The sequence below is a fragment of the Aedes aegypti genome, chromosome 3, assembly GCF_002204515.2.
Source record: "Aedes aegypti strain LVP_AGWG chromosome 3, AaegL5.0 Primary Assembly, whole genome shotgun sequence".
In the NCBI taxonomy this organism is placed as follows: domain Eukaryota; kingdom Metazoa; phylum Arthropoda; class Insecta; order Diptera; family Culicidae; genus Aedes; species Aedes aegypti.
In genome coordinates, this window is record NC_035109.1 from 316,154,995 (window position 1) to 316,180,306 (window position 25,312).

The window sequence follows — 25,312 nt, forward strand, 5'->3', positions numbered from 1 at the left end:
AAACTCATTGTGAAGGCTCACATTGACGCTCTTTTTGCTGTAGACGGAATTAAGAAGGAAAGTTACGATGGTCTAAATCGTCTTATTAATGAATTTGAGACAAACCTTCAAATGCTAGATAAGATTGGTGAGAAGACAGCAGAATGGAGCACTCTTCTGGTGCATATGATATGCAGTCGTCTGGATTCAGCCACCTTGAGACACTGGGAAACTCATCATAACTCGAAGAACGTTCCGACCTATCAAAACCTTATAACTTTTCTTCGCAACCATTGTGCGGTGCTCCAATCAGTCGCTCCACCGAAATCTCTTCAAGACGATCAGCGATCGCTGAAGCCGACAGTCTGCCAAGCGGTTCTCAAGTCTACAGGCAGATGTCCTTTCTGCAATGAAGCATGGCATTATGCATTTCACTGTGACAAATTCCAAAGGATGAGGATTGCTGAACGCAACGAAGCTGTTACTCGAGCAAGACTATGTCGGAATTGCTTCAACCCTGGGCATTACGCTAGGACATGTGATCGAGGGGTATGTCGTCACTGCCATCAAAAGCACCACTCCATGCTGCATATTGGAGAAATGCGATCCTCCGTTCCAGACTCGCTGTCAAGAGCACCTTTGCAACCCCCAATGCAGCAACAACAACAATCTAACTCAGTGCGATCCAACCAACAGACACGGAACACCAACACAGTTACCTCTGCCAACTCGCAAAACACGCAAACACATACAGCCACTGAACAACCCACAACAAGCCAGAATTACGTTTCATTACCCGTCACTCCCACACAAACCATACTTCTATCAACGGCGCTTATCAAAATTCATGATCGATTTGGGAATTCAATGTTAGCACGAGCTTTGTTGGATTCTTGCTCACAACACTGCTTAATGTCAAAAAGTTTTTCGAACAAGCTGAGCTTCAGAGAATGCCCGGCACATCTGTCGGTTCAAGGAATCGGACCATCTCAGTCGGTGTCCACGAAGGCGGTTACAGCGTTGGTGGAACCCAGATCCAGTTCTGTATCTGAGTTCTCGGCAGAAATACAGTTCCACGTCTTACCAAAGCTGACAATATCGTTACCGACTACGGCCATCGACCCATCAAACTGGAATTTGCCGCCATCGATGACATTTGCAGATCCGCGTTTCCACGAACCTGGTCCAATCGACGTGATCATCGGAGCAGAATATTATATGGACCTACTTTGCGACGGAAGACAGAAGATGACAGATGAAGGCCCTACGCTCCAAAATACAGTCTTTGGATGGATAGTTTCTGGTCGAATCCCAGATAGTTCGACGCACAGTTTGATTTCATTTACTCACGTCTGTTCCACGGCTGAAATCCAAGACCAGCTAACAAGGTTTTGGGAGCTGGAGACCTGTAGAAATATCAGCACTTATTCTACGGAAGAATCTGCTTGTGAAGCGATCTTCAACAAAACTACAGTTCGGGACCCGGAAGGCCGCTTCGTTGTTACTCTCCCAAAGAAGGAACATCTCATTAGCCAGCTGGGCGAGTCAAGGTCAATAGCAATTCGACGTCTCATTGGGATGGAACGACGCTTCACTTCAAATTTAGCGTTGAAGGAAGAATACTCAAAATTCATGCGGGAATATGAAGATCTGGGACACATGGAGGAGATTGTAGGTGAATCACTTGGAGGAAAAGAGTACTATTTGCCACATCACGCGGTCTTCAAACCTGACAGCACCACTACTAAGCTGCGAGTAGTGTTTGATGCTTCCTGCAGTACTTCGAGTGGAATTTCACTTAACGAAGCTTTGATGGTAGGACCGGTTGTACAGGATGATATTCAGGACATCTCTCTACGATTCCGTTTACATCGTTATGCTCTCGTAGGTGATATTGCAAAAATGTACCGGATGATTTTGCAAACGGAAGATGACCGCCGTTTCCTGAAGATCGTGTGGAGAAATGAACCCAGTGAACCAATCCGTACCTATCAATTAAAAACGGTCACATATGGTACAGCTTCTGCTCCTTACCTGGCCACTAAATGCTTGCATCGTCTATCAGAGGAAGGAGAATCAGTATACCCTGTAGCTGCCAAGGTGGTTAGAAAGGATTTTTACGTGGACGACATGTTATCAGGCACTGACAGTATCGATGAAGGAAAGGTATTAATCCACCAAATGATAGCGCTACTTCATTCGGCTGGATTTACGCTTCGGAAATGGAATTCCAATTCAAACGAGCTTTTGAAGGACATACCAGACGATTTGAGAGACAATCGATCGGTTTTGGAACTAGAATCTACGAACGCAACCGTGAAAACTCTTGGTCTCATGTGGGAGCCCCGAACCGATCAGTTCAAATTTAGTAGTCCCGAATGGAATGCACCGGCTATCATTACCAAGCGATCCGTGTTATCGGATGTCTCCCGATTATTTGATCCACTTGGCCTAGTAGGCCCTGTAGTTGTGCAAGCAAAAATTTTCATCCAAGATTTGTGGAGGCAGCAGTGTGGATGGGATGAAGTGCTTTGCGAAAATTTACAAGAGCAGTGGCTACAATACAAGAGAAATCTAGCCGGACTCGATACCCTAGCAATTCCTCGATGGGTCGGCTTCCGCAGAGGTGTCGCAATTGAAATCCATGGATTCTGTGACGCTTCTAACAAAGCGTATGGTGCTTGCATCTATCTGCGATCTGTTTCAGAGTCTGGTGAAGTTTCTGTCCACCTATTGACAGCCAAATCTCGAGTAGCTCCTCTAAATAATGTAAAAAAGGCTGAAAAACATGAAACTATTCCTCGACTGGAATTGTCTTCTGCACTTTTGCTAGCGCATTTGTACGAAAAGGTCAAATGTGCTCTGAATCTGGATGCACGATCTTTTTTTTGGACGGATTCTATGATAGTGAAGTGCTGGCTTTCATCGTCACCATCCCGATGGAAACAGTTCGTCGCCAACCGAATCTCGGAGATACAGCACATCACGAGGGGGGGAGTTTGGAGTCATGTTGCCGGACTAGAGAATCCAGCAGATATCATCTCTCGCGGGATGACTCCTGCGCAGCTACAGTATGAGAAGGTTTGGTTTCACGGTCCATGTTGGCTGCAGTTAGAAAAAGAACATTGGCCTAATGATCAACGTGTGCAGGAGGACGAAATTCAAAAGAATATTTTGGAGGAAAAAAGCGTAGCAGCGGTACTACCCTCATGTACATTCAGTGAAATCTTCAGCTGGAAATCTTCTCTGATGGACCTCGTCAGGATTGTCGCTTACATTAACCGATTTCGCTCAAACGCACACCGAGAAAACCGATGTAACCGGGTAGTTGGTGCTCTTTCGTCACAGGAGATTGACGCTGCGTTGAAGAAATTAGTACGCATTTCTCAGCAAGAGAGTTTCCCGCAGGAAACAGCGGATCTAACTAAAAAACGAGAAGTATGAGAATCGTCAAAGATTACTAGATTGTATCCAGAGATGATTGATGGCATAATTTGCGTGGGCGGTCGGCTTCGACACGCCGATTTATCATCTAGTCGCAAGCATCCTTACATAATTGACCAGCGCCACCCTTTTGCCAAGCTCATTGTAACATATTACCACCACAAGCATTTTCATGCAGGACAGCAATTGTTGATTTCTGCACTTAGAGAGCGATTTTGGATCACTAGCGTCCGGAGTCTAGTCCGGTCTGTGCTACATGAATGTGTTCCATGTTTTCGAGTACGCCCGCAAATTCAAGAGCAGTTGATGGCAGACCTACCTCCCGAACGTGTAACTCCTTGTCTCCCCTTTCAGCGAGTTGGAGTTGATTATTGCGGACCGTTCATGATCAAATATCCGCAACGTCGAGGGCAGCCAATCAAATGCTTTGTTGCAATTTATGTTTGTCTGGTTACAAAGGCCGTTCACCTTGAGCTAGCAGCGGATCTTTCAACTCAAGGATTCTTAACAACGTTCAAGCGTTTTGTGGCTCGTCGAGGAAAACCACAGATCGTTATGTGCGATAACGCCAAGAATTTCGTTGGTGCGAGACGAGAAATTTCCGAATTGCATAATCTTATTGGATCCCAGCATTTTCAAACTTCCGTAGTCCAGAGCTCAGCTGAAGAACGGATTGAATTCAAATTCATTCCGGCACGATCACCAAACTTTGGAGGTCTGTGGGAATCTGCAGTAAAGTCCTTCAAGACACTACTTAAGCGGAGTATTGGTCTTCGGATTCTCATGTTCGACGAAATGCAGACAATTATCGTACAAATCGAAGCAGTTTTGAACTCGAGACCATTGACACCTCTTAGCAACGATCCAGACGATTTCGAGGCGCTGACACCCGGACATTTCCTGATTCAGCGACCTCTGACTGCCCTTCCGGAACCTGATCTGAATGCTGTTCCAGAGAATCGACTGTCGACATGGCAACGTATTGAGCAAACTATGCAACGTATTTGGCGGAAATGGTCTACCCAATATCTGTCAGACCTGCACAATCGTACGAAGTGGACAAAAAAGAAGGACAACGTTGCGGTTGGAACAATGGTTGTTCTAAAAGAGGACAACCTTCCACCACTCAGATGGCCGTTGGCACGCGTTACCGAAGTTCATGCAGGTGCGGATGGAAATATTCGCGTCGTGACAGTACGAACAAGAGACGGTAGCTATCGGAGAGCAATTTCAAAAATATGCGTTCTACCGATTCGAGAAAACACTTCAACACCGGCTGAAGAGAACTAGGACTCCTACAGCGGCGGAGGCCCACTGGCCTCCGCACACCATCATGATCCGCCCATGAACCCTGCTCGGATGGTTTACATCAAGTCCTTTCAGAACCTTCGAGGTAATATGTGTTGTCCGGTGATGGTTTCATGTCGCATGTGTATGCATTTATATGTCAGAACATGTCCGGTTTTCCTGGAAACTAGAGCGGCACGTAGCGCTTGGTCCACTTGGTATTATCTGTTAGAAACCTAGCTAAGCGAAATCCCGTTTCGAATATTCCGAGGTACTCTACAAAAATAGCACTCTGAGGAGGAAGATACGCAATCAACCCAAACGCAACGTAGTAGTCGTCAATTCCATTTGAACGTCAGCACGCCCCATTGCACCGAGGCGTTTGCGGAGGCCACGAGGGCCTCCGTTCCAGGGAATGAAAACCATCACCTAGCGATCTTTGTCAGTCAAGCCACAGACGCAAAACTCCAATTCAATCCGTTCCGGCAGTCCGGTAGTGAAATCGTACATTTTCAAATCACCAGTCCATCCGGCGAGACAGCTAAAATCATCGCCAGATATACAGGGGAGCAAAAAGTCAGACAATCCAACCTTAATCATGCTTCTCCATTACGATCGTCTATCGTGAAGAATCCAATCCAGTTGGGATGAAAGCACCAAACCAAGTATGCGAACACACTGGCAGACTAATTTACGGAATAATTCACCTTCTAGCAGTCCTAAAGGGTCTGCCAGGTAAGTTGTTCCAGTTTTTACTGCATGCTTTCATGATACTACATAATCATATCCAATCGCCTTGAGGAACATCGAACATGATAATCAACTGCATCATAAATCAACACTTGAAAACGGCTATCATCATCAAGTTCGTCGTAATCGTCGTCATCGTTGATGTGGAGATCGTGTATCCTGTGAAAGGTCCTGGCAGACTACATAACTATTGTAACATTTCGAAGCAGCCAAAAATGGTCTGCCAGGAAAACATCATCTATCACGAAGCCAACAACAATGAACCAGCTAAGTCCAGATGCCCACAGCGATGTCTACTACCAAACCACTATGAGGCTTCTAAGTGTGTCAACAATCTCAGCATTGTATATGGATCAAGGCCGTTCCAGCATCAGCCGACCAGCAGTGTATCGACTTCATCAACCATCGAACAATAGTTGCTATTTTTAATATCAGTGTTTAGTATATAAGATAGAAGTAGGGAATCAAAACAAAAAGGTCAATTAGGTATATGTAAGGGTAGTTGAAATGAGGGTATTTCAAGGCGGCCGGCAAATGGTATAGCAACAAACCAGTAGCAGACACAGACCAATCAATTAGAATCGTAAACGATCAGACAAGTTCCACAAGTGTAGCACGTAGAGCGGTCTCGCTTCATTGCATGTGTCTGGTCAGTCCATCTCATATTGTGTATATTTATGTGCTTTATTACTGTGTGTGAATAGTCCTTTTCCCTGATCGCTTCCCGATCGGTATGCCAGCCATTCTGTTGCCCATGTACGATTAGAGAGAAGATCAGAATATACCTAACCGTCGCGAGATTCACATCGCCGCGTTCGTTTGTTTGAAAAATTAAAGTTTGTGTTCGCGTCATAATAAATGTAGTTTGTCATCCGTCTAAAATAAATTGTAGTGTTTCTTGTAATTTCGCGATTTTCTTAAATACTGTCCGAAAGACCGGTTTCACGCGCGAACAGCATTAATCGTGGCAATAGTAGATTGTAACGATTTTTGCCTGAAATTATTGATTATTTTATTTGACATTTGTTCCAATGTTTCAACATTGGATATCCTATGTAACTCATTGGTACTATACCAGGGAGGAAGCCTCAGAATCATTTTCAAAATTTTATTTTGAATTCTCTGCAGAGCTTTCTTCCTGGTATTACAACAGCTAGTCCATATTGGTACAGCATACAACATGGCTGGCCTGAAAATTTGTTTGAATATCAAAAGCTTGTTCTTAAGACAAAGTTTTGATTTTCTATTAATAAGGGGATAGAGACATTTTACATATTTGTTACATTTGGCTTGAATGCCCTCAATGTGATTTTTGAAAGTTAAATTCTTATCTAGCATGAGTCCTAGATACTTAACTTCATCTGACCAATTTATTGGAACCCCTCTCATCGTGACAACATGTCTACTTGAAGGTTTCAAATAAAGAGCTTTTGGTTTATGTGGGAATATTATTAGTTGAGTTTTGGAAGCATTAGGAGAAATCTTCCATTTTTGCAAGTATGAAGAAAAAATATCCAAACTTTTTTGCAATCGACTACAGTTGACACGCAGGCTTCGTCCTTTGGCGGAGAGGCCTGTGTCATCCGCAAACAAAGATTTTTGACATCCCTGAGGTAACTCAGGTAAGTCAGATGTGAAAATATTGTATAATATTGGTCCCAAAATGCTGCCTTGGGGAACACCAGCTCTTACAGGAAGTCTTTCAGATCTGGAGTTCTGATAATTAACCTGAAGTGTACGATTTGACAGATAACTTTGAATTATTCTAACAATGTATGTTGGAAAATTAAAATTTTTCAATTTTACAATCAAACCTTCATGCCAAACACTGTCGAATGCTTTTTCTATGTCTAGAAGAGCAAGACCAGTAGAGTAGCCTTCAGATTTGTTGGAACGGATCAAATTTGTTACACGTAAAAGTTGATGAGTAGTCGAATGTCCATGGCGGAATCCGAACTGTTCATTGGCAAAAATTGAATTCTCGTTGATGTGGGCCATCATTCTGTTCAAAATAACCTTTTCAAAAAGTTTACTGATGGAGGAAAGCAAACTGATTGGACGATAGCTAGAAGCTTCTGCAGGATTTTTGTCTGGTTTTAAAATTGGAACAACCTTAGCATTTTTCCATTTGTCAGGAAAATATGCTAATTGAAAACATTTGTTAAATATATCAACTAAAAATGGTAAGCTACTTTCTGGAAGTTTCTTGATGAGGATGTAGAAAATTCCATCATCGCCAGGAGCTTTCATATTTTTGAATTTTTTAATAATAGTTCTCACTTCTTCCAAATCAGTCTCCCAGGAATTTTCGAAAACGTTCTCTTGATTGAGAATATTTTCGAACTCCTGAGTAACTTCATTTTCAATTGGACTAGTAAGTCCTAAATTAAAATTGTGCGCACTTTCAAACTGCATAGCAAGTTTTTGAGCTTTTTCGCAATTAGTTAGTAATAATTTGTTTTCCTCTTTCAATGCCGGTATAGGCTTCTGAGGTTTTTTCAAGATTTTAGATAATTTCCAAAAGGGCTTAGAGCCGGGGTCCAATTGAGAAATTTTATCTTCATTTATTTTCAAAATTTTTGTTTCTTAAATCTGCAAAACGTTTCTTGATTTCTTTCTGCAAATCCTGCCATATAATTTTCATAGCAGGATCACGAGTGCGTTGAAATTGCCTTCTCCTCACGTTTTTAAGACGGATCAAGAGTTTAAGATCATCGTCTATAATCACGGATTCAAATTTTACTTCTCATTTTGGAATTGCAATGTTTCTGGCTTCAACAATGGAATTTGTTAAAGTTTCAAGAGCATTGTCAATATCAATTTTAGTTTCTAAAGAAATGTTAACATCAAGATTAGAGTCAACATACGTTTCATATATATTCCAGTCGGCTCGTAAATAATTGAAAGTGGAGCTGATAGGATTGAGAATCGCTTCATGCGATATTTGAAATGTAACAGGGACATGATCAGAATCAAAATCAGCATGAGTAACTAATTGGCTACAAAGATGACTAGAGTCGGTTAAGACCAAGTCAATCGTAGATGGATTTCTAGAAGAGGAAAAACATGTAGGGCTATCAGGGTATTTAATTGAGAAATATCCTGAAGAGCACTCATCAAATAAAATTCTGCCGTTGGAATTACTTTGAGAATTATTCCATGACCGATGTTTGGCATTAAAGTCACCAATGACAAAAAATTTTGACTTATTGCGAGTTAATTTTCGCAAGTCAGTTTGAAGCCAATTAACTTGCTGTCCAGAGCATTGAAAAGGCAAATAGGCAGCTATGAAAGTATATTTACCAAACTGTGTTTCAACAGAAACACCTAAAGTTTCAAAAACTTTAGTTTCAAATGACGAAAACAGTTGATGTTTTATACGCCTATGAATGATGATTGCAACTCCCCCACATGCCCCATCAAGTCGATCATTACGATAAACAAAAAAGTTAGGATCTTTTTTAAATTTGGATCCAGGTTTTAAATAAGTTTCGGTAATAACTGCTATATGCACGTTATTAGCTGTAAGAAAATTAAACAGCTCGTCCTCTTTACCATTCAGAGAACGAGCATTCCAATTTAAAATATTTAAATTATTATTTGGATCCATTAGAAAAACGTAATCCAATAACAATTTTATTTGTAAATTTTACACCTACTTGGACTGCTTCAGTCATAGTGGTGGCTTTGAACATTGCATCAATCATTAGATTCAATTGTTCAGTTAGAAAATTAAAATTAGAGGCAGACATATCATCTGATGATTTCCCATTGGAATTTTCGGTAGACGAAGAAGCGGGGTAGGAGTTACCTGTGGCGGTAGGGTTTTTTCCATTTGATTTGAAACAAGTAGAATGGGTACTCATGGAACGAACAGGGGAAGAGTTCAAATTACCTGCTACGATATCGGCAAAGGATTTACCGTGGGTAGATACATTCGAAATTGAAAGATTCGAACGGCTACCCGACGGATTAAAATTTGTTTGTGAATGAGCATGATTATGATCTTCCTGGTGGGTATGATTCCTAATCAAGCGATCGTTAACTGAAAAATGAGCATTGTTCGATACTCTACCAGGCAAATTCCGGAAACGACCGTTATCGTAACGGATATTATCCTTCATCTGCTTGGCACGAGCCTCAACGACTCTTTTGCGTGAAATGCATTCCCAAAAGTTAGCTTTGTGAGGGCCTTTGCAATTGGCGCATTGAAATTTTCTGGTATCTTCTTTCACAGGACAGTCGTCCTTAGCGTGAGAAGAACCTCCGCAAATCATGCATTTAGCATCCATGCGACAATTTTTTGTACCATGACCCCACTTTTGGCACCGACGGCACTGAGTGGGGTTCTGGTAATTTCCTCCAGGTTTCTGGAAATGTTCCCACGTCACACGGACATCGAACATAAGTTTAGCTTTTTCTAAAGCTTTAATATTATTTAGTTCTTTTTTGTTAAAGTGAACTAAATAATATTCTTGAGAAAGCCCTTTCCGAGCAATGCCAGATTGGGTTCTCTTTTTCATAATGATTACTTGGACTGGGGAAAATCCAAGTAAATCATTTATTCCATTTTTGATCTCTTCAGGTGACTTATAGTCACTTGAGAGACCTTTCAAGACGACTTTGAACAAACGTTCAGTTTTGTCGTCATAAGTAAAAAATTTGTGCTTCTTCTCTTCAAGATATCTGAGAAGAAGTTCGCGATCTTTAAGAGTTTCCGGCAAAACGCGACAGTCTCCTTTCTTTGCGATTTGGAAGGAAACCTTGATTCCCCTAATGGAGTTCAAGATCTCCTGCCTAAATCCCCCAAATTCGGAACAACTGACCACGATAGGCGGCACTCTTTGCTTCCTCACTTGAATCACAGAGCCTGGGCTAGAGGCTGCTTCGATTTGGTGTTCGGAAAATTTGTCTAGAGCATCGAACTGATTGCTCATTTCAATACAATTATTCATTTCACCCTTGGAAGAAACTTCGCATTCTGGGGAAGCGTCCTTTCTTCCATTCTTGCCACGTGTAGTGACAGTTTTAAAACCCACTTTTTTGGAAGGAAATAGTGAATTCAGAGATTCACCCTTCCTTTTGTTAGTTGTTGATACCATGTTTAGTTAATAAACGAGAAAGACGTGACCTTCGAGAGGTTTTTTCCCTAGACGGTGTCCAAGAAGGATTACCACCGCTAGCTTTCGCCAACGGGTCCAACGAAAAATCGAAGGCACGGGTCCAAACAAGGATCGTAAAGGGATCAATAGTAGAAAAAATAGTACTGAAAAGTACTGTTTAAGTAGCACTGAAAAGTACCGTTTTTAATTTTAACACTGAAAAGTACTGTTTGTGTAGCACTGAAAAGTACTGTTTTATTGCTTTAGGTAGTTTTTAAGAAAACTTCCAAGAGCAGAGAGAATTCGTGTACGCACAGCACGAAGGTACGATGCGCACTGATTACCGCTCATGCTTCTTCTTGCATCGACCGGTTCACACAATGTCCATAATAGGTCAGATTTGACATGCAACAAATAGTGTGAAAAATGATTAGATGTTTATCAGTATCAGCACTTATTTTGACCTACAAGAATTCTGTGACCATTTTCGGATTTTGATACAAAGTAGGCCAAAATCGTATGAAAAGGTCGAAAAGCAGTGTTGGGTCGAGAATTGGTGCTCTTCCCCTAGAAATCTTTCATAAGTTCGTGACAGTCTCAAGCCGCGAAATAGAAGAAGCTAACGTTATCCAACGTCATCTTGGCGGTCGTATCTTGGAAACAACCTCTTACTTTTTTTTTAAGTTTTACGATCAAACCGTCATGCCAAACATAGAAAAAGCATTCGACACTTTTTCTATGTCTATAAGAGCAAGACAAGTAGAGTAGCCTTCAGATTTGTTGGAACGAATCAAATTTGTTACACGTAAAAGTTGATGAGTGGTCGAATGTCCATGGCGGAATCCGAACTGTTCATTGGCAAAAACTGAATTTTCGTTGATGTGGGCCATCATTCTGTTCAAAATAACCTTTTCAAAAAGTTTACTGATGGAGGAAAGCAAACTGATTGGACGATGGCTAGAAGCTTCTGCAAGATTTTTGTCTGGTTTTAAAATTGAAACAGCCTTAGCATTTTTCCATTTGTCAGGAAAATATGCTAATTGAAAACATTTGTTAAATATATCAACTAAAAATCAAAAGCTACTTTCTGGAAGTTTCTTGATGAGAATGTAGAAAATTCCATCATCGCCAGGAGCTTTCATATTTTTGATTTTTTTTAATAATAGTTCTCACTTCTTCCAAATCAGTCTCCCAGGCATTTTCGAAAACGTTCTCCTGATTGAGAATATTTTCGAACTCCTGAGTAACTTCATTTTCAATTGGACTAGTAAGTCCTAAATTAAAATTGTGCGCACTTTCAAACTGCATAGCAAGTTTTTGAGCTTTTTCGCAATTAGTTAGTAATAATTTGTTTTCCTCTTTCAATGCCGGTATAGGCTTCTGAGGTTTTTTCAAGATTTTAGATAATTTCCAAAAGGACTTAGAGCCAGGGTCCAATTGAGAAATCTTATTTTCAAAATTTTTGTTTCTTAATTGAGCAAAACGCTTTTTAATTTCTTTCTGCAAATTCTGCCATATAATTTTCATAGCAGGATCGCGAGTGCGTTGAAATTGCCTTCTCCTCACGTTTTTAAGACGGATCAAGAGTTTAAGATCATCGTCTATAATCACGGATTCAAATTTGTTAAAGTTTCAAGAGCATTGTCAATATCAAGTTTAGTTTCTAAAGAAATGTTAACATCAAGATAAGAGTCAACATACGTTTTATATATATTCCAGTCGGCTCGTAAATAATTGAAAGTGGAGCTGATAGGATTTAGAATCGCTTCTTGGGATATTTGAAATGTAACAGGGACATGATCAGAATCAAAATCAGCATGAGTAATCAGTTGGCTACAAAGATGACTAGAGTCGGTTAAGACCAAATCAATCGTAGATGGATTTCTAGAAGAGGAAAAACATGTAGGGCTATCAGGGTATTGAATTGAGAAATATCCTGAAGAGCATTCATCAAATAAAATTCTGCCGTTGGAATTACTTTGAGAATTATTCCATGACCGATGTTTGGCATTAAAGTCACCAATGACAAAAATTTTTGACTTATTGCGAGTCAATTTTCGCAAGTCAGTTTGGAGCAAATTAACTTGCTGTCCAGAGCATTGAAAAGGCAAATAGGCAGCTATGAAAGTATATTTACCAAACTGTGTTTCAACAGAAATACCTAAAGTTTCAAAAAAAATAGTTTCAAATGATGAGAACAGTTGATGTTTTATACGCCTATGAATGATGATTGCAACTCCCCCACATGCCCCATCAAGTCGATCATTACGATAAACAAAGAAGTTAGGATCTCTTTTGAGTTTAGATCCAGGTTTTAAATACGTTTCGGTAATAAATGCTATATGCACATTATTAACCGTAAGAAAATTAAAAAGCTCGTCCTCTTTACCATTCAGAGAACGAGCATTCCAATTTAAAATATTTAAATTATTATTTGGATCCATTAGAAAAACGTAATCCAATAACAATTTGATTTGTAAATTTAACACCAACTTGGACTGCTTCAGTCATAGTGGAGGCTTTGAACATTGCATCAATCATTAGATTCAATTGTTCAGTTAGAAAATTAAAATCAGAGGCAGACATATCACTTGAAGTGGGTACATTTGATGATTTCCCATTAGAATTTTCGGTAGACGAAGAAGCTGAGTAAGAGTTACCTGTGGCGGTAGGGTTTTTTCCATTTGATTTGAAACAAGTAGAATGGGTACCCATGGATCGAACAGGGGAGGGGTTCGAATTTCCTGCTACGATATCGGCAAAGGATTTACCGTGGGTAGATACATTCGAAATTGAAAGATTCGAACGGCTACTCGACGGATTAAAATTTGTTTGTGAATGAGCATGATTATGATCTTCCTGATGGGTATGATTCATGATCAAGCGATCGTTAACTGAAAAATTAGCATTGTTCGATACTCTACCAGGCAAATTCCGGAAACGACCGTTATCGTAACGGATATTATCTTTCATCTGCCTGGCACGAGTCTCAATGACCCTTTTGCGTGAAGGGCATTCCCAAAAGTTAGCTTTATGAGGGCCCTTGCAATTGGCGCATTCAAACTTTCTGGTATCTTCTTTCACAGGACAGACGTCCTTAGCGTGAGAAGAACCTCCGCAAATCATGCATTTAGCATCCATGCGACAATTTTTTGTACCATGACCCCACTTTTGGCACCGACGGCACTGAGTGGGGTTCTGGTAATTTCCACCAGGTTTCTGGAAATGTTCCCATGTCACACGGACATCAAACAAAAGTTTTGCTTTTTCTAAAGCTTTAATATTATTTAGTTCTTTTTTTGTTAAAGTGAACTAAATAAAATTCTTGAGAAAGCCCTTTCCGAACAATGCCAGATTGGGTTCTCTTTTTCATAATGATTACTTGGACTGGGGAGAATCCAAGTAATTAATTTATTCCATTTTTGATTTCTTCAGGTGATTTATAGTCACTTGAGAGACCTTTCAAGACAACTTTGAACAAACGTTCAGTTTTGTCATCATAAGTGAAAAATTTGTGCTTCTTCTCTTCAAGATGTTTGAGAAGAAGTTCGCGATCTTTGAGAGTTTCCGGCAAAACGCGACAGTCTCCTTTCTTTGCGATTTGGAAGGAAACCATGATTCCCCTAATGGAGTTCAAGATCTCCTGCCTAAATCCCCCAAATTCGGAACAACTGACCACGATAGGCGGCACTCTTTGCTTCCTCACTTGAATCAAAGAGCCTGGGCTAGAAGCTGCTTCGATTTGGTGTTCGGAAAATTTGTCTAGAGCATCAAACTGATTGCTCATTTCGAAACAATTATTCATTTCACCCTTGGAACAAAGTTCGCATTCCGGGGAAACGTCCTTTCTTCCATTCTTGCCACGTGTAGTGACAGTTTTAAAACCCACTTTTTTGGAAGGAAGTAGTGAATTCAGAGATTCACCCTTCCTTTTGTTTGTTGTTGATACCATGTTTAATTAATAAACGAAAGAAGACGTGACCTTCGAGAGGTTTTTTTTCCCAAGACGGTGTCCAAGAAGGATTACCACCGCTAGCTTTCGCCAACGGGTCCAACGAAAAATCGAAAGCACGGGTCCAAACAAGGATCGTAAAGAGATCAATAGTAGAAAAATAGTACTGAAAAGTACCGTTTTTAATTTTAGCACTGAAAAGTACTGATTTATTGCTTTAGGTAGTTTTTAAGAAAACTTCCAAGAGCAGAGAGAATTCGTGTACGCACAGTACGAAGGTACGATGCGCACAACCTGTATTACTGTTTAATAAGACTTAGTAGCTGTTCAAATATAATGATTGAAGTATACAGTCGATTTTATAGCATATGTGTTTGAACAAACATCGCTTTTTGGGGACAGTCACATTGAGATTATACATGAGCCTCACAATGTGATACCAATGAAATTTCCACCAGAATAATTTTCTGGCTATCCACCCAGTGTGTGATATGAGTTGTACAAAATTTCAGCCTTAAATAAGCACTTTTCAGTTCTTGGTAATTTTTATAAATTTTAGTTTCCTCCCATACTGCCGTAAAATGCAAACTTGGTATTCCATTTTCTCAATGTATACTTTTGTCGAATGTTACAAATATGCAGTTATGGGCAGTTTAGAAGTGATAAAAATCAGTCAGTTGAAATTCCAAATTTCTCATTGATTGCATTCAAGGCTAGTTTACTCTGCTCTGCTGCTTCTAGATTTCATTTATTCATGATTCCATTCTATCCAATTTCATACATTCAACATATTCCAAAAGTTTCATTTTGAATCTGATTCCTTAATTCCAAGCTAAATAACTTACCCTCTGATTCGCGTAATAGCTGTCGATATCCTCGAGAGGCGTGGAGGCCAATTCCGGAGGGAAGCTGCCCTGCATTCGAACAGGGATTGGCACTCCCTGCTCAAGTGTGGAATCCGGCTGTGGACCTTCATCCTCATCCTCGTCGTCGTAGCGTATCTGTTGTTTTGTATGAATGGAACGGAAACATTGGCGAAACGAAGAGAAAATATCATATATTAGTAATCAGGTTATCACAAATGCGAAGACGTTTCAAAAAACAACGGTGTGTGGGTGTGCTGAAAATAAAGGAAAAACCAAGAAAACTGGAAAACAAGAGAACCTTACACCTATTGGAATAACAGATAGAAAGTGACAGTATGGGTCAAACAACAGTTGTAGCACATATGACTACCGAAGGTTAAACGAAACGAAAGGCTTGAAGATACTTGTCGAACCACTCGCCGAAAAGAAGGGCGTCGAGTGATTTCGCAATATAACCATCGAAACAGAGATTTATTCGAATCGATATGTACATTCAGAATTAACACGTGTGAAGTAAGAAGCGTGGAAAACACAAACAAAAAAGGGGAAAAAGAAGCCTTCTGAGCGCTCGGAATGAGATCAAAGATTCGGGATTCGTTGGAGTTGTCGATGGAACGTAATCGTAGTCTCTCATGATTTTGTCTGTTGAAATAACACACTAGTCATCGACGGCCAAGAATCTACAAAACTTCATCCTGATCCCCCATTGATCCTGGGAGGGGAAAATGCTTCAGCCTGGTGTTGTGCAATCGTTCGCAGATGTTGACTTTTATTTTGTTTCCCTCCCTCTCTCTCTCCCTATGAACTCCGAATGACGACAGTGTAGGACGTTTGTATGTATAAATAGAATCGAGAAAAGTGAAGGCAGCAAAAAAGGTCGCCTTGAATAACGGATAAACCTAAAATCGATAATTCACGTTCGGGAGAGTTTTCTCTCTTTGCCTTGTTCTATTACGGACGATGTATGGCAAAAGCCATTCACAAAAGCTGATTGTGAACATATGAGATGGACTGTTTGCATTATTTGCATTGATTGCATTGGAGTTTTCCATTTCTGGATGCGGAAACGTTAATAAAACCTGCTTAACGCTATGATAAAACCGAATTATGTTTACTACCTATTTCATCAATTTCACGCTGATTTCGATTAGTAGCTCATTTCACTTCTTAATGGAACCCTTCGATTTCAATCACAAAACGCGATGAAATAACGAGTTGTCTTGGTTTTGTGGAAAAAAAATATGAAAACAACGAAACTCATATTTTTGTATTTATTATCGCTTGTGCCGCTATAGGAACACATGTACCTATAGTAGCACTATTTCTAAATTATGTTCCTATATATTAGTCAAAATACAAATCTAAACCGTATTTTTACAAAACTTTTATATTTTTCCTTTAAAGTTTGGATCAAGAACTTTCGATTGATGTAAAAAAGTTCTCAATTCATCAATTATTTTGTTTAATAAAAAATAGTTTCTCTTAGTAGTGCTACTATAGGAACAATAGGTTTACTATAGGTGCAAAAGAGCCTTAAATTTAAGAAAAACTTTTTATTTCGATAATTTTTTGAACAAAACCGAGCTGTGCGTCAATGGTGCTTAGATAAATAGCTCCTGACCTTCATGTCATGTTTTGTAATGATTAATAGCAAAACGGCCGTAAAATCCACTAGTGCAACCATAGGGGACTGTCAACTAAGGGAACATCGACCCTATTTAAGTTTATCAAAATCGATCGTACGATGGCGAAATTACAGAATTCCGAAGCTTCGAACTTCGGCACCCAGAACTAATGCATTAGGAAGGTTAACGTTGACAAAACTTCATTATTTTTACAATCCATTTAGAGTAAGGTGGGGCAAAAGTTCGACCTTAGTGGTATAATCAAAGTTTCCAGGAAAACAATAGCAGTTAAAACAAAACAAATGCCATACAGTGAATCGTCAACATATTGGCTATAATTTTGCTGAACAAACTTGTGTCAAAATATTTATCCATTTTTAGTTATAACAGTTTCAAAATTAATTGTCTTATTCGAACTTTTGCCCCACCGGTGGGGCAAGAGTTCGAATCTAGTGTGGGGCAAAAGTTCGCTGGCTAAAACACAAAATATCGATCCTTTTATGATAAGCATACTTTACACCAGCCGTAAACTTAAGTTTGACGAAAAATACACACTAAATTTTCATCAAAAAATTGCCCAAAACCGGGTTAATTGTAATATACTCAAAAATAGCAGTTTTTCACAAAACTATGTAGAAATGTAAAATTTTGGTGAAAATTTTCACACGATCAGACAAATTTAACTTAATTTGAAGATAATATGTGGATTTTAGGCAATTTGTAAATTTTTCCGTGATTTTATACATGGGTCGAACTTTTGCCCCGCTGATTCGAACTTTTGCCCCACTATGGGCCAAAAATTGTTTTCAAGCATCTATGCAAAAAACTAATACACCTCAAAGCAACCTTATGATAGGCCTAGAAACGCCCTTACATAAAATATTGAAAAAGATTTTATCTTCAATTGGTTCTATGCAACGAAAGTTTGACCAAAAATTACAATATTCACGTCAAAAAACAACAAATAGCCATAACTTTTCCAAATCTCAATCGATTTTTATGGTATTTGGATTGAATGTCTCTTACTTGAATAGCATTCGAACCACCATGACATTTATAAGATTTGTTTTGAATTGAGCTGGAAATCTTAAAAAGAAACTCTTACCCCACTTGAACTTTTGCCCCGCTTTACTCTAATTTGCTTTGCGCTTATTTTTACCCGGAAGTCATTTCATCCCTTAATATTATTGCTGCGTAATAGAAACCCTTAGATTTCAATCACAAAACGAGTTGAGATAACGAGTTGGCCGAAGGTCCCCCAAGACCCGAACATGATAACCCTCCATACACTCTCCAAGGAACAGCCACCATGGATGGATCGCGAAGAACCTTCACTCTCGTCGCACGCAGTCCAAAAGTCAGCTAATCCATTTGATGAAATTCTAGTCCCGAGAAACCAACATTCCCGCACTGCGTCTCATTTCCATCCGCGCCTGATGCTCCGTTCATTTTTCAAACTGCAAAGCTACGAACACACAGCATACCTCTGCATATATCAATACGTAATGGTAATTCAGAGCAGGAATCGAATGTCGTCGATTCCTCTCGTTCGTCAATGGTTGGATCGTTATTTTTTTCCTCTTCCTCTTCTCTCGCAATATCCTAACGCCCAGGAGGAAATCATTTCCATTTTCCATCGAACCCAGTGCCCCAGCCAGGAGCAGTTTGCAGGAATGATGACTTATGTATGAAGCGGAGGAAACTGAAGTGGAGGGATGTGGGGATGACTTGAAAGACGACAGGGAATTCAATCTAGGAGTGTGGTGCGATATCGAATGAATTACTTTGGCGGCGGCTGATGGCAGAGAACCGATATACTACGTGGTTCGAATCAATCTACGCTGCAAGTACATATGTCTATCTACATCTATCATCCAATACAATGTGGTTGGAGATCTTATATGACTGTTGGAGCCAATGTAAAAGTACTTTTGCTGATACTGATAGTTTTAAGAAGTTTTAATGGATTTGAACTTAGATTCTCTTATGTGCACAGATGAACTGGAAGTCGAAACTTGAAAAGTGTAAGTATACTATAACTAGAATAATGATTTCTCGGTAGTCATACCTGTGCTGTATCAAATGTGCGTTATGAAAATATATTTAAAAATAGCATGTGCTATATTCCTAAGAATAACTACCGTTATATATTTTATATTGAAATTTGAAATTTTTAAATTTCATTCAAAATAAATTTAACATGGTGTTAGCTTTGAGTACCTAAATTTTAAAATTAGGTCCTCAAAGTAAATCTCGTCGTGAAAAGTCTAACATATCTCCATAAAATGCTCGATTTTCTATGTGATACCGTAAATTTGGGTGAAATTTATCAGTAGTATGAAATTGACCACCGTGTCATACAATTTCCTTTCTCACTAAAGAGCACTAAGGGACTGTTCATAAATGACATAGCATTTTTCGGTCAATTTTTGACACCCCCCTTCCCAATCGTAGCCTATTTTCCCTAAATATATGATTCGTTAAATTAGTTCAAAAAATCGTTTTAACTCTAAACCGCGCACTCGATTCTAGATCAAATTGTGAGTGTCCTCCCAAAATTTGAGTTAATTTGGATGAAAACTGAGACTGCACAAGGTGTTATGGAAATAACTATGGGAAAAGCAACCAATTCATTAAATCAGTCATAGTGTTTGCCCATGTATTCTTGAGGGTTAGGGCTATGCTGGTACTGTTAGACACATTCATCAGCTACAGCTTTGCCGAAAACACGTTTTCAAATCAGACGCCTCCGTAATTGACTATTGAGCAACTTAAAAGTAGTTGGAGTACCTTGTACCTTTTAATTCTGCCCCTAAATGCTTATCTGTGACAGATACGCGTATTTCGACTACCACTTGCAGTCTTCTTTAGTGTCAGTTACTCGTATCCACTATTGAATTTTGAATGAATTGAATATCTTTGGCTACAGTAATTGAGCTTATTTTCGTTCATCACTGGATATACAGTGGGGGACTGAAATCCGTACAGGCTCTAAATCCGTACTTCATACAAATAGTAGGCATTTAGTATGAAGTTGACGGACTTAGGTTCATATCTTAGGTGTACGGATTTCAATCCCACATCAATTTCTTTCATTTTGTGGCTTACATAATTGTTTACTCATTTACTTGCGTATTTCTAGAAATCGTGTATTGTTTTAGCAAAAGCACACTAAAATCAATTCCGTCATTATGCGCCTTACCCAGTTTTAACCCACCTTAATGAGTAGTTGTAAGTTAACGTGAACAACCCAAGTTTATCAGATTTCCCAAAAGTGTCAAAATCATGTTGGCCACGGTACATGTGGTTGACAAGCTTAAAGGGCCCGTGGTTTTTCGCTAATAGACCATTTGTGCATTCGCTAGCACAAAGATACTCTATGCGAAGTCGATAAAGTTTCTTTTATGAAAAGATCCTCAACCGATGGGATTCGAACTCACGACCCTCAGCTTGATCTTGCTGAAAAGCTGCACGTTTACCACTATGACCATCCGGCTACTAACTATCAGCAGCTTTTGAACGGTGAAACAGGTAATTTAGAGAGGAACTGTCTGAACAAGATAATAATATACAAAGGTATCGACCTTGATAATTATATTTTGAATTTGTTTATCGGCATATCGGTCTATTTTGCTCGAAGTAAGAAGGAGCATGGAGAAGAAAACAATGAATACTAGATGAATAGGTACCGTAAGGAAACGGCAAGAAAGGCAAAAGTAGAGCAAACGGATTGATTTTACGGCAACAGACCCGGCAACGAATAAAATACAACGATTGGAAAGTTGGATCTTGGTACGTGAGAACTTTGAATGAACCCGCGCATTTTAGGCTCCTGACTCGTGAACTGCGGAATGTCGGCGTTAGCGTGGCAGCTATCAAGGAAATACGCAAGCCGAGAACCGGAGAACATGAATTCCGAGCGGTGGACCCCATTGTTAACACTTCATTCGACTACCACATCTAATACAGCGGTGGCGACAGAGCAGAACGTGAAGTTGGCTTCACAGTGATTGGGATGCAGATGAAGCATATTATTCGGTGGAAACCGGTGAGCGACCGAATCTGTGTGTTGAGAATGAAAGGCAAGTTCTTCCAATACAGCCTGATCAGCATATATGCCCCAACGAACGATAAGCCCGATGACATGAAGGATGAGTTCTATGAGAGCCTGGATAAGGCCTACGAAGAGGGCCCAAAACAAGACGTCAACATCGGCGACGCAAATGCGCAGATCGGGGAAGAAGATTTCTTCCGACCCGTCATTGGAACGGAAAGCCTTCATTCCTTTACCAATGATAATGGTCTGCGGCTAGTAACCTTCGCTGCTGCTAGAGGGATGGCAATCAGTAGTACCTACTTCGCACGAAAGAATATCCGCAAACACACCTGGCGACACCCGAGTGGCGATGCCTGCTCCCAAATAGACCACGTGCTGGTTGATATGCGACATTTCTTAGATGTCATGGAAGTCAGGACCTTCCCAGGCCCTAATATCGACTCGGATCATCATCTCGTTGTAGCTAAAATTCGGGTGTATTCAATATACAACGCTTTTCTACTGATTGGGTAGCTGAAGAGTATCGTCAGCAGCTAGACGAGCAGTTGCGAAGAATCAACGTTGCTGGAGACGACGAGAGCCTGTGGAACCCTATCCACGAAGCTGTGACAACAACGGCACGGGGAGTGATTGACACTGGTCAACGACGAAGACGAAACGACTGGTTCGATGAAAAGTGCCAGAGAGTGACAGACATGAAGAATGTCGCCAGAAGCCGTATGCTTGTGGCCGGTACTCGACAGAACAGAGAGCGGTACAAGGTAGCGAGAGCCACTTACAGCAATTGTTGAACAGTGAAAATGGAAATGTAGCGAGGAACAGGATGAACATAGATGATGACGATCATGCTGTGGACCCACCGACCATAGGAGAGGTTAAAAAGGCTATCAGCGAGCTGAAGAACTGTAAGGCTGCTGGGAAGGACGAGATCCCGGTCGAGCTTCGCAAGCACGGAAGTGAGCAGCTGTACCAGTCGATCCACCGAGTACTTCTAAAGGTATGGGAGGACGAAGAATTGCCCACCGGCTGGTTGGATGGCCTCATACGCCCTATCTACAAGAAAGGGCACAGACTGGAGTGTGCCAATTACAGAGAAATTACGCTGCTGAATTCGGCGTACAAAATTCTGCCGTGCATCCTGTTTAACATGTTGTAATTTTGGACCAGTCTGTTTTATGTTGACGATGTTTATCATCATTGCCTTGCGCCGACCCTGTGATTCGTGTGTATGTTGTTTGTTGTTTATGTTGTAAATAATAGTAATAAACCGACCGCCGCGACGAGCAAATGCACTTTGTTGTGTCCTAGTGTTCTTTCCGTTCGCGTACCGAAATTCCCCCGGTGGTTTTGTCGGTACCACTGTGTACCTGGTGGGTCTCCGTGGTTAAGCCTTCCCACAGGTAATGGGCCCAGTGTAGTGAAAGAACCGGAAAGTTTGCTCGGAACAGTCGCGGTGTGAAATCGTTTTTTTCGCGAACGATCTTCCTGTGTGGTGCCGGTCGGTGGGAGCGAATCGTTCAATTGCGCTCGTTTTGGCTAGTGGTCGAGCTGCTGCTGTGTGGAAGAACAGCTGCGACCGGGACTATTTGGAAGTGTTTGGTGCCGTTGTTTTCCGTCTGATAGGAAGCCCAGTACGAGGTGGAAAGTGCCGGTTTGGCTGTTGAGTGCACCATTTTGTCCCGCAAAGCCGAAGAAAGTGAATATTGCCATTTTGTGCCGCGAATTCGTTGCCGAAGCCGTAGTGACAATCGAACAGTAGTGACGGAGTCTGTGTGTACTGCCGTCGAGTGTGTACGTTCGGTTGAAGTGTTGTTGGCTGTGAGTACAGTGTGCGCCAACGGAAAAACGAATATTTGTGAAATGGCTGAGAAAGTTTTTATCGCCCGTTTGGATAATAGAAATTATCAAACGTGGAAGGTGAAGATCGAAATGTTGTTGATCAGTGTCGATCTGTGGCATACGGTTTCGGAAGAAAAACCGATGCCAGTGACTGCGGCGTGGTCGAAAGAAGATCAGAAGGCAAAGGCCTTGATCATTCTGAATCTCGAGGACAATCAGTTAGCCTTAGTGAAGGACGCAAAATCTGCGGTCGATGTGTGGGAACGTTTGAAGAAGTACCACGAAAAGGCTACGGTGACGTCGCGAGTGTCGCTTCTGAAGAAGCTGTGTAGTTTTAACTACGAAGAAGGTGCGGACATGGAGAAGCATCTGTTCGCGATCGAAGAGTTGTTCGATCGGCTGTCGTGTGCGGGGCAGAAGCTCGAAAGTTCGCTGCAAGTGGCGATGGTGTATCGCAGTCTGCCGGAATCGTACAACGGGTTGGTGACGGCTTTGGAAAGCCGGCCAGATGCAGACCAAACGTTGGAATTTGTGAAGCAGCGGCTGATGGACGAGTACCACCGACGGATGGAGAAGCGAGAAGTGTCCGGTGAGCGCAGTGACCGTGCGCTGAAAGCGAATAACGAGGGCAGAGGAAGAAGAAGACAGCGAGTGTGCTACTACTGCCGGAAACCTGGCCACTTCCGGAGGGATTGCCCAGAGCTACGTGAAAGGGAAGAAAAAGTGCCGGAAGTGAAGAAAGCGGTGAAGAAAAATCCCGGAATCTGTTTTGGTGTTGGCGGACAGCGGAAGCGGAACGGCTGGTATGTGGACAGTGGCTGTTCGAGCCACATGACCAGCGACAGGAAGTTCTTTGATAAGATCGACGAAAGTGTGAAGGTTGAAGTGAACTTGGCGGATGGCTCGGTGCTGAGATCCGCCGGTGTAGGAGAAGGCTTCCTGAAGTGCGTCACTGACAACGGGGAAGTGAATGAAGTTGTGGTGAAAGACGTGCTGTACGTTCCGGAGCTGGACTGTGGATTGCTTTCAGTCCGGAAGCTGGCACAGAAGGGACTGAGAGTGAACTTTGTGAAGTCCAAGTGCCAAATAGTGAGTTCCAGCGGGAAAGTGCAAGCAGTAGCGGATCTTCGTGGAGAGCTGTACGCTTTAGAAGTTGTGGAGAGTGGCAACCGCCGGAAAACTGCAGCTGGGCATCCTGTTGAGGAGGAGGAGTGCTGTGAACAAGAAGAATTTTATGACTGTTTTGACGAGGGAAACCGATGCTAAGTGGACATCGTGTATAGACTGTAAACTCTTTGTGACTTTGTGGTATACTTGACGAAGCAGGAGTGTTTGGTGCAAGAGGAGGAACTTTGTGGAGACTGTGTTGTCCAATGAGAACTGTTCAAGACTTTGTGACTGTACAGACAAGTGATGAATACATCGAGGAGGAGTGTTGTAATTTTGGCCCAGTCTGTTTTATGTTGACGATGTTTATCATCATTGCCTTGCGCCGACCCTGTGATTCGTGTGTATGTTGTTTGTTGTTTATGTTGTAAATAATAGTAATAAACCGACCGCCGCGACGAGCAAATGCACTTTGTTGTGTCCTAGTGTTCTTTCCGTTCGCGTACCGAAATTCCCCCGGTGGTTTTGTCGGTACCACTGTGTACCTGGTGGGTCTCCGTGGTTAAGCCTTCCCACATAACAGACTGAGACCGCTCGAGTAGTCCATCGTCAATAAATACCAAGCTGGTTTTCGTGAGGGCCGTTCTACAACGGACCAGATGTTTAGCTTGCGAATGATCCTAGACAAATTCCGGGAGTATAACTCGTAGCCTCACCATGTTTATTGATTTCAAGGCGGCGTACGACTCAGTGAAAAGAAATGAGCATTGGCAGATAATGTTGAACATGGTTTTCCTGCGAAACTAATTAGGCTTATACGTGCTACACTGGATGGTTCAAAATCAAGTGTTTGGATTGCAGACGAGGTGTCAACCGTGTTCGTGAAGTTAGACGTATTGAAGCAGGGAGACGCTCTTCCGAATTTACTGTTCAACATTGCACTCGAGGGTGCTATTAAGAAATCTGACATGTAGAGAAATGGCACTACTATCACAAGGTCGCACATGTTCTTTGGCTTTGCGGATGATATACACCTAATTGGAATCGTTCGCAGGTTAGTGGAAGAGGCCTTTGTGTCTCTGAAGAGGGAGACAGCGAGGATAGGCCTGACCATTAATTCTACCAAAACGAAGTACATGGTGGCAGGTAGAGATAGAGTCAGGCATGGTGGTGTAAGTGCTGAGGAAGTGTTTGAAGGGTGTGTTCGAAGTTGTTGAAGAATTTGTTTACCTTGGAACAATTGTGACATGTGGCAACGACGTTTCCCGCGAAGTGAAAAGACGTGTTGCGGCTGCGAATAGGGC

At 41.3% G+C, this 25,312-nt stretch overlaps 1 protein-coding gene across 13 annotated transcripts in view; it reads right to left on the reverse strand.

The window, feature by feature from the left end:
• The window catches only part of LOC5567355 (sodium channel protein para), a 479,280-nt gene that overhangs the window by 228,635 nt on the left and 225,333 nt on the right, over positions 1-25,312 (reverse strand). For all 13 annotated transcript variants that reach the window (XM_021852350.1, XM_021852351.1, XM_021852343.1 and 10 more), the window contains one exon: positions 15,360-15,515. In XM_021852350.1, the coding sequence (XP_021708042.1) occupies positions 15,360-15,515 (156 nt within the window). The remainder of the gene's footprint in view (positions 1-15,359; positions 15,516-25,312) is intronic.